General features: G+C 46.2%; 1 protein-coding gene across 1 annotated transcript in view; it reads right to left on the bottom strand.

Moving 5' to 3' along the window:
• The window catches only part of tei (irregular chiasm C-roughest protein teiresias), a 237,642-nt gene that overhangs the window by 164,620 nt on the left and 62,366 nt on the right, over positions 1–10,656 (bottom strand). Inside the window, exon 3 of the mRNA XM_018036867.2 lies at positions 5,531–5,575. Within this exon, the coding sequence (XP_017892356.1) occupies positions 5,531–5,575 (45 nt within the window). The remainder of the gene's footprint in view (positions 1–5,530; positions 5,576–10,656) is intronic.

The raw sequence follows: 10,656 nt of genomic DNA, 5'->3' as shown, positions 1-10,656 counted from the left end.
CTCTAAGGGTTTAGGAGTTATTGAGGAAAAATGAAATTTTTTGTCAAAAGTTGGCCATTTCGACGGTGGGATGGTCGGATTTTGTCAACATCAATAAAATGCCATATAATCCTACGTAACTCATTAAATATCGAAATTAGAAGAAGAATGCACTATTTTTATAGGAAATGTGTTTTTCTAAAGTACATAAACTTTTCGAATTGGCTGTATAGCCAATAAATCCTTATGTTAATCGTATTCGTAAAAAGTTGTGCGAAAGGATTCTCCTCCGTCTACTCGATTTCATTTGAAACCACGCGACTTCGAAGGACGACGAAATTCTTCGATCTATGAAAAGGTAGACGAACTCATCCCTCCTGGCTCGTGTCTTTGAAAACGAGTGCACGGGATCTTGTTCGCGCGTAGTTCGACGGATCCGAGTGCAATGCCACGTGAAACAAACTATGCGCGACACAGATCGGTTCTCAGGGATTCTCTCCTATTTTTCGTGCGCTCGTCGCGAGGGTGAAAGTACGCCGACGCTCAACGACTTTTCCGTCGGAGTACTGCGATGCCATCGCGGCCAACGAGATCGGATGCCATTTTACGTGAATCAACGTAAACACAGAGAAATGCTCGAGCGTGGTAAATTGACGCGAACAAATTAGATCTCTCGTCATGAAATTAAGACCCGTCGCCGAGGGACGGGGGACGTCGGGGCGCGGGACGGCTGTTTCGATCGTGACGCGTAATTATTCGTCGCTTTTTCGTTACTACCACTTCACTTCTCCCGCGTCCATTTTCCTGATAGTCGACTCCCCGTATTTCTAAACAGATCGACTACTTTCGCGCGCTCCATATTAGATTTCCAAATAATATCGACGATTCATATTCTACATTTCCCACGTTTCATCGAGCAAACACGGACCGACGAGATTTACTTATAATTCCGTTCGTCAAAAAACGATTAATCGTTCTCGTCTGTACTTCCGAACGCGAAATCGTTTCGACGTCGAGAGAAGAGGCGAGGACGGAAACGATGAAGTAGCGAAGTAGGCGTCTGACACGGTCCGAAGAAAAGGTACCGGAACAAAGGAAAGCTGAGGGGAAAAAAAACGTATGAAAAGACTGGCGCACTTAATTTCGCGGCGCTAATAAGATTACACGGGAAACAGTGCTCCGTATAGCCGTCCTTTCGCTTTCGCGTGTAACTTAATACACGTTAAAAGCCGAAACGCTTTCCCGTAGCTGCAGAAACAAAGATAAGTATATTAAACGGATTTCAAATGCTTTCTGTTGCTGCGGCAACAAAGATAAGTGTATTAAACGGATTTAGTTTCGAGGCCTGAGAGAAGATGACGAGCCACTTTGCTAATTAAGTTTCGTCCTTACGGTATAGTAAACTGTATACTTCTCCTCGGGGATATTAAATAGCACGGCGGCAAGGTGCGCCAGAGCCAAGTCGGTCTCGACGGCCATCGACGACGCGACCGCTTCCGTGGCAACCAAAGAATACTAATTATGCACTCGATTCATCTCCACGCCGTCCCCTAATTGCCAATGTCTATCTAATAAACAAGTGACGTATCACTATTGCCAACGTTTAAGTATGTTTCTTTTTACGTCGACGGCCGCTGCTCGACGATAGTTAAAAAGCGACCGGGAGCTCGCGCGCTGCCACGGGAGGCAACGCGGCACCCGTAATTATCTCGACTTCCGTGAACTTTGCAAACTTCGGTATTACGAGATTCAAATCGAATCGCAGAAACTCTACAGAATGTCGCTTCTCTGCATCTGCTACCGACAATACTTGCCGCTCCGACGCGAATCAACGTAAAACGCGAGGCGCTTCTCGCTGGAGAACCGAATGGAAGAGAAGGAGAAGGAGGAGGAGGAGGAGGAGGAGTTGCCAACTTTTCGTCCTCCTTACCGTATTTTAACGGATTCTTTCGACGTAGCTCCTCTGTTGCGCGCCGCGAGCCAACCGTTTCTCGCGCCTCGATCATCTCGTAACTTGCCTAATATGTAACAACTTCCGAGTGAAATGTCGTGTCGCGTTCAGACTAATTACACCTGCACAACTGTCTATTCCTTTGAAACAGCTTTCCCAACGAACCGAAAGAGGTTCTTATAAATCGCGTATTTTTACACAAAATAAACTAGTAAAAAAAATGTACATTTTTATCTCTTAAAATTTACATAAAAACAATAACAAAATATTGAAATTTCAACAGAACTAAAAGTTAATTGTTTCAAATACGGGACGCAGTTTTTTATTACACGCCTTAAACTTTTAGCAGAAATCTTAAGATTTATACAACCATAAAAATTGTTCATATTTTCTATACAATTTCCTGGTAAACGCGTAAAATTCACGGTTGACCTCGCGGGAGATGATAGCAAAGAATTAGAACCGTGGATAGGGAAAGCAGATTAGGAGTCGTCAAATGAACTTTCAATTCCTAGGTACGTCCGTTTGGCAGCAATTATAGAAATACTTTGGCGGCGTATGTACGAGCAGATAAAACTAAACGGATCCCGTTTCCATTTCGTTTATGTTCGCCACGATTTCACCGTGGCCGGGCTGGATCGACGTTAAAAGGTGCTCCGATGTGATATTTTATCGTATGCCTTTTGACGCGAACGCAATTTCGTTCCGATTTCCGGTGGCGCTCGTATGAAACTCCCTTGCCCGGCGATAAATAAATACGTCGTTCGCATTAAGCCGGGACATGAATAAACGGCAAAGCGGGAGAGAGCATCCAGAAACGAGAGGACGGAACGCGAATCATTATCAGTGAAACCCGTTCGAGACGTTGAAATTAATTAATTAATTCATCGATTATCGCGTGTCTTAATAAACAGGCGAATATTATTGCTGGATGCGACGAAGAAGACGGAGTCTCGCGCGTCGAATTAATTAAACCGTACGTATTGTCCCCGCAGGTCATTCAACGAGGAGTATATATCTATAAAGCAGTTTCGAGCCTCGGAGGAACTCATTACGAAAATTGATACAGATCTCTAGGAACAGACGCGAGACCGATTCGTCGAGCGGAGGAGGAGGAGGAGGAGGAGGAGGAGTCTGATTAAACACTGGGATGCCAGCCGATAAGATAAAGGATTACAGAAACGGAGCCCGCGAAGTAGACGCGAATCAAAGAGGGGAAAGAGACGCGAGTCACCGAAGCAAAAGGATATTGGAAACAGAATCCGAGATAGGTTCGTCTGTGGGACCTCCGTTCCTCTCTCTCTGGTCGCCGCAGTTTCTGGTTAGCCGGCCCGAAAAGGGAGAGGCCGCCGTTACGACACCTTAGCACCGTTCCTGGTTCCGAGGGAAGCACGATAGTTACCAAACCGTGGAAAGGAGGACAGCGGAAGAGTAGATAAAACGAGTCAGGGACTGGCGAACTAATCAGACTCGGCCAGTCCCTGCCTCGTCGTTTCCCCGGAGGAAAACGGATGCTTCCCGTCTCCCCCGTATCACTCTCTCTCTCTCTCTCTCTCTCTCGGTAGACAGGATAATTTAAACTTTCATGCACGACACGAAACGTCCGAGTATCTGGATCGATCCGCTAAACAGAATTAGATACAAGCGTCAGATTCAAACCGAGTTTGGCGTCGCGCTCTTTTCCTACCGCGCGGTATTATTCATGTCATCTATATAGTTGCCCGCGGCACGGTTTTCAACGACTCTCCACCGCAGAAATCACTCACTCGTAATTCTCGAAACGGTCGAGTCGAGAGAGAGAGAGAGAAAGAGAAAACGAGAGGCGTGGGCGTTTTATGAAACCGCCTCTCGAAACGAATAAGCGTGAAGAGATAATTCAGAAAATTTTATTTCTTTCGAATTCATAATCTACTCGAAACTGTTTGGGAACCATGTATATAGATAGGACCTCGTCACCGGTGAACGTATTCACCAACTTTCCCGGAACACGCGGTCGTCCGTACACGGGACGGCAGATTTTCATCGACGACGCTGCAGCTTCGCGGCGAAGGACCGATCGAACTTTCGTTGTCTTCCCATTAAAGCCCTGTCGGCTCGTTTAACATTCCACCCCCCCGAGTTCTCTCCCTCGTCTTCCCTCGGGAGACACCTACCCTTCAATTAAACGAGTTAATCAACCTTTGGAAAACCCGATTCGAAAGAATCAGAGTCGCTACACGACTAACGGAATAAAGTTTATCGACCGCACGTGAAAACCGAGAAACAGTTGCTAATACCTAGTCTGATGAAAATCGCACAGGCGAAACGATTTCACCGCCAACGGAATGCATTATTTCTAAATCCTCTTCTAACGAAAACCGATCCGGTGCCACGGTTTGATTTAACGAGCGATCGGAAAATAAGCTGAATAATAAAACGCGAATTTGAACTGTCGTAGTTTCAGATACAAAATGGACAACGCTTTCGAATACAAATTCCCCGATGTTACCGATCCGAACCGATCGAGTCTGGATCAAACAGGACAGGAAAAGATGTGGATTTTCATCGTGAAACATGCTAAATTCGGCTTGTTTAACCGTGCAGATTATTTTTACCGAACGGTGTTTCGTTTATCGTGGAAAATACGACCTATATTCGTCGCGTGAGGGAGAAGTTTGAACTTTTTCCTCCCCACGCGTTGCGAGTACTCAGGTGCGAAATTCGTCGGATCGCTTCCTCACGATGCTTCGATCGATTCGCACGTATTCGTATCAGTCGTCACAAATACTCGACGGCTGTTATCATCCTTTCGGTAGACTAGAAAAAAAAAATCGCAGCTTTCGACGAAAAGAAGCGGACCGTTTTTCATTCTGATCGTACGAACGTCTCTATCGCTGAGACGAAACTACGTTTATTTACCATCGGTCGCATTATGCATAATGTTGCACGTTTTGAGCGCTCAAGTAGAACGATAGATTTGGTAGAAGCGGCGTATTTGAAAAATGTCGCTGCCCGGAACGCGTTTTACACCGGCACCGTTAAAAGTATCGGGTCCCGGTGAAACGAGTCAACGATTTATGAGGCTGACAGTCGCGCTTTAACATCTTTATTTCGCTGCCATTCTCGGCCCGGAAATTTATCGGCGGCCCGTTCATTTTTCCTTGTCCCGCGCAGCTACAAAATGCCCTCGTTAATCGAGAGGCTTACGTCAATTACGCTAATGAGCGCCGGCGAACGAACGAACGAACCAACGAACGCGAACAGGGCAAAGATATTATTCGGAAAATTAACGTTTAAACCGTCCTCTCGGCTCTTTCACCGCGCTATGCATCCGTTTAAAGGCACACCTCGTTCCAATTTTCCGTTTCGAATTTAACTTTGATTACTCGTTTACGGCCAATCGAATTATTACCCCGCTCGATCCCTCGCGGCCTCTCCTCCTCCTCTCTACGTGAAAACGTGTCGCGGCCACGTCGAGCTTTTTCCCCTTCGCTTGCATTCATCGCTGTTGTCAGCGAAACATACGCAACGAGAAAAGTATCAACGCCTGTTATTAACCGACGTCCTTATTTATCAAACTTCGCGCGAATCATGAAATATGAAATATAAACGTAGACTCACCACCGCTCCTCGGTGCGTCCGTGGAACCAGACCTCTGTCGCAATCCTGAAACAGAAAACGAATCCCATCGTTATTCGATAAATAAGCAATTCTGTGAAACGGCGGAAGTAAATCGGAAATGGATTACGCAGTAAAGAAACGTGACGAATTTTCGAGCTTCTCCAGGTTTTATCCCGCCTTGACGTAATGGTTAAATTAATTTTCACAGATATTCGAATTACCGCGAAAGGCCGGCCGCAACCTCGCCTCGGGGAAACGTGGATACACGATCGACCCTCAGCATATTATTACCGCATATTTTAACGAAGCTTCCTCCACGATTCAACAGACACTGTAGGCAGATCGGTTTACCCGTGCGTCTGAAAACTCGGCTCAGTCTTGGCAAAAATTTTTGCAACAACAAGGGTTGGTGTTGAACGATGAATCCGTCGGATTCGCTTAGGCGAAATTCTCTACTCGTAAAGGGAAAAAATAATATGTGCGCGGAGGAATAGGTACGACGCGATATGAACGAATTTATGACGGTGGAAGACGCCGGGGCCTTGCGCTCGGCTGAGTTTATGACACGATCGCGAATTTTCCGCTATTTTTGAGCCGAGGAATTTTCACTTTGGCAGCTGACAGCCAGTGGAAGGAACGGAGCGAGGAAGAAATCCATGCGAATGCAAAAGAGAGCAGGCAAGGCTGACATATGTGTTTCAATATGCACTGATATAACGCAAGCTATTTCCAAAGAATATCGAGGTCTGGTCGAACGGATGAATTTTATCTGAATACTAATGAAACTTATTATCTGGAATTGAAGAATCTTAAGCCGCGTTGAAACGGAGTAAGCCGTTCGATTGTTAAATTTATATAAAAAATCGGCAATGAATAGAAAAGATTTCATGCCAAATGCATTTTATTTATTTTGCATAAAAATCCGTTTATTATTTATCACGTGTTCCGACGCGCGAACAGCGACGGGAAGATGAGCATAAAAGCGAAACACGATTACCGACGGCGCGTACGTGTAACAAACGAAATCTGCGTGGAAAACTTGCCGGGAAGAAAATAGTAAAAGAGTCGGAAGGGCGAGGCGCGAGATGTTCCAGCTGACTCTTCTCACCGGAATCCTCGGTGTTTCTCGTTCGTCGAACATAAACGGGAAAGTTAACGTACTTATAGCTGCCTATCGAAGACAGATCCCCATCATGTGCGCCGGTTTTATATCGCGGGAGGCACCCACACCGGCACCCTTTCCTCGACGACCTGCTCGCCGCCGCTCGCATAAGCGGCCCGTAACTTTCGCATTCAAACTTTATCCACGGTACTTTTTGAACGCAACGTCAACTCTACACCCCACATGCCGGCCTGCCCCCCTTCGAACTCGCTGAATTACAAATCGGACGTGGCGTCTCGTCCTGCACCGGCGGGATAAAAGCGACGGGAATCCGACGAGCAAGAACGGAAAGTAGAAAGACGAGAGAAAGAACCGAAAGAAGAAGAAGAAGAAGAAGAAGACGAGGAATAACTAGAAAAGAAGACGCGGTTCGGGGTCGAGGAGGAGGAAACAGAAACGAGGGTATTTCAATCTCGTTCGTTGCCTCTACGGCACTCCGACGCATCGAGTTCGAAAACTTTCGCTTCTCGGCTCGTCCGGCTGACTGAGTTTTTCCAAGTGGTATAGAAACCGGATCCCGGCTCAAGGATCGCGCACATTTTCAGCGCTCACCTATGCGTCACCTCTCTACCAATCTCTCTCTCTCTCTTCGTCTCTTATTTTCCTCTTTGCATGGCAGATCACGAAAAACCGGGAGTGGCCTTCCGCCCGGTAGTTTGTTTAACGAAGCGATCCGGTAAAGAGCGAACATTCTTTTTGTAAGTATATACGCAAGAGGGATTTTGCTCGGTTTTAAAATTCTGTTTACAGTAGGAGGACGCCTAATACGATTTAACGAGCGCGGTCAGGAAATAGGAAATCCGGGGATCAAATCGAGTCCAGCGGAGATTAAACTCCGTCCCGGTTAACGAATCATCGTGTCTCGTCAAGTCAAGTTTTAAACGATGACTCCGTCGTCGAACGTAGGAGCGATCGTTCACTCTCGATCTTCGCATTGGTGAAGGGCATGAAAAAAGCGCGATTACGTCGTCGGCTTATCTCGCTTCATATGATAAAGCAATGGTTTTACGCGAGATTCTTAACGGCGGTGTGCGGCGAGTGATTTGAGAGCACGGTCTCTCGGAGAGCTATAAAAGTGGAAAGGACGGGACGATTCGGCGACGGAACTGACGGGAAGAACGGTCGGACCCTCGGCGACGACCGACGGTCGCCCGGGTTCTATGGGCAAAGCTGGCAGGTTCTCAGATCCGAACGACAATATGTATCGCACGTATGTATAGGTCGGGTCGTAAGTTCAACGGTGGAGGGAGGGGAGAGAGAGATAAGAAGAACGTGGCCAGACTACTCCACGCTACTGATAAGAGATCGCACCTAACTTAACCTCGCCTCTCTGCCGTGGAACGAACGACCTGCAGCAACCCTTACGGGCGACCTAACGTTCGCTCCGACCAGCTTCCGACTTCGCGCGTATCTTCCGTTTTTTTTAAACAATGTTACAATTCCCGTTATAAATTGCTTGCGTATTCTATGGAACTGCACGTTTTTTCGTACATCCGACGTGGTGTGTGAAATACATTATTTTATAAATAGAAACACTGCAGTTCAATTGTTAATATTTACTCGCATTTAATTCCGTCGTGAATGTTTTAAAAAATTTTCGAGAAAAATCTGTTTACCTAATTAAGTACTTTATTTGACGATTGAATGGAAATATATGAACAATGCCATGTGCTCCGATTCGTCAGTCGTTTTCCACAGTTTTCATTTGCACGGGTAATACGTAACATACATACACAGATAAAAAAAAAAAAAAAAGCAGAAACGGTGACAGCAATAGCTTTTGTTTCATGTAACTGCGAAATTTCAATCGTTTCACGAGAATCAGATCTGCGGCGGATTGCGTCGAACCGCGTTTCGAGATGACACAACGTTGTGCACAGAAGGGAGGAGGGGAATAAAAAGAACGATGGGAATAAACAGTTCTAATTCGGCGAATGGAATAGGACAATAGACGGGGGTCCATTGAAACCGCCGTCGCTATTTAGGTATATTTCGATGTAATTACGGGTTAATCCGTTTCACGACAAATTTGCTTAACCGCGGTGGATCGCGAGAGTTTGCGAGTCAACGCCACGTATGGAGAGTAGATGGAAAGAGCGATAGCCGAGATAGGATCGTCCCGGATCGAATCGAATGTAATTTCGAGGCCGGACGAATCGCTGCACCCGTTTCCGCGTTTCCAGTGAATCGCGAGAACGGCAACCGTCTGAATCGTGACGCGTCTCTGGCGCGCGCGGGGGAGAAAGAAAGAAAGAAAGAAAGAAAGAAAGAAAGCCGGGTCTCCTCTTTCGGGCACGTAGTTACCAAAAGAACGAAGGGATGCTGGAATGGAAACGCGGCAGAAGAGAGTTAAAAAAAACAAAATAGAGGATATAACGATCGCTGCAAGCTGTTGGCACGGGCTCCGCGCACGCTGCAACGCCCGCCGCGCGTATTCGCGTATAGATTATCTAAATGGATCGTTCCTATGCGCCGCTGCACGCTGGATCCCCGTTGGTTCTTTTAGCTCGTTGCTTTTAATGACGACGCGTTACGAGTGGCTTCGTACCTGTCCGTTATTCGAATTATTTACGGCAAATGTTTATCTGAGATAATTGTTCGACCAGCTTTGCCCGGACGTTGCCCAGCCAACGGGCTCGTCCCTTTACCTATTAATTTATTAATCGCCCACTGGAATAAAGTCTCGGTCAGTCTTTTTATTTGCGTTTCGAAAATATTCCGTCTCGTTACACAGGATCATTTGTTTTCCGCCAATTACTCTGATTTGAATAATTGACGCCTGTAATTTGCAGGATAATAAATAATGCGTGATAAAAAATCTAGTCGATATTTCATTACGTTTTTCGATTCGAAGACAACGATTAAAGAATCTTATCATTTATTTAAAGACCGACGAAATTTCTGTGTCGGGTCAACAGGGAAATGGACTACAAACGGGTTCACCTGTTTACATTGTCGCAAAATCAATTCTGTTCTCGCTGCGTATAATAATATTATATTAACCGCAATCGGGTTGATATCTTATTAAAATGTCATTCGATCGACACGACGGTAAATAGAGTGAACGATGGATAATGAAAGGAAATTGTACCGATAGGCAAATTAATAGTCCGGCATTATGAATCGTCAGTTTGTTGTAGGACTTATCAGGAAACTGGTCGATATCTAACGTTTTCATTTTCTAATTCACCAGCACCGTAATTTCTCTTTGGAGCTGTTCATTACCTCGTGTCCAATACAATGTTATCATTTAAACGTTCCGACGAGCCATAGAATACCCACGACCGTCTATTCTTATACGTCTATCATTGGACACACGAGGTTCGATATACTCCGACTCTCGATAAACTCATTTAATTCGATAAACTCATCGACATAATTATTCTTCGTCCTCGATCAGTTTACAATTTACAACTCGGAAAGCATCGTAACGACTGCCCGTCAACCGTACCCGGCAATTTCGTGTCCTGGACGAGGCGACGCGAGGCAGGTAGCAGCCGCGTGTGTACGCTGCTGTTTCCCGCGTGCAACGTCGACACGAGTGTATCGATGAAAATACGAAAATTCGTTGGAAATTCCCGTGACGCGTTGCAACGCGCGGCATGTTTTCGAGCGTGACGATGGCCCTGGCAAATCGACTTGGACAGAGAGAGGCAGCGTAACGTACCGCGCCAAGTTAACTGCCACGCGAAATAGGACCGAATGAGAGAGGCGCAGCGGTGCGATGAATAAAAAAAAGGGAAAACCGGCCGGGTGAAACGGTGGGAAACGAGCGGCGAGGGAAAATCTAATCCCTTGCGGAAAAGACGCGACCGTTCCGCGCCGCATAGTCCCGGGTGAAAGAACGACCGGCCGTTCAAACTAATCGCGTCAACCCGATCCCTGGTATCACCGTCGTTTCTCAAAAACTCTTAAAGACACCCCTTCTGCATTATTTAAGGGTGTCTCAGCTATAAAGGAGGCC

The sequence above is a fragment of the Ceratina calcarata genome, unplaced genomic scaffold, assembly GCF_001652005.2.
Source record: "Ceratina calcarata isolate Rehan_Ccalc_2016 unplaced genomic scaffold, ASM165200v1 scaffold106, whole genome shotgun sequence".
Classification (NCBI taxonomy): Eukaryota; Metazoa; Arthropoda; class Insecta; order Hymenoptera; family Apidae; genus Ceratina; species Ceratina calcarata.
This window is presented reverse-complemented; position numbering and strand designations above follow the sequence as displayed.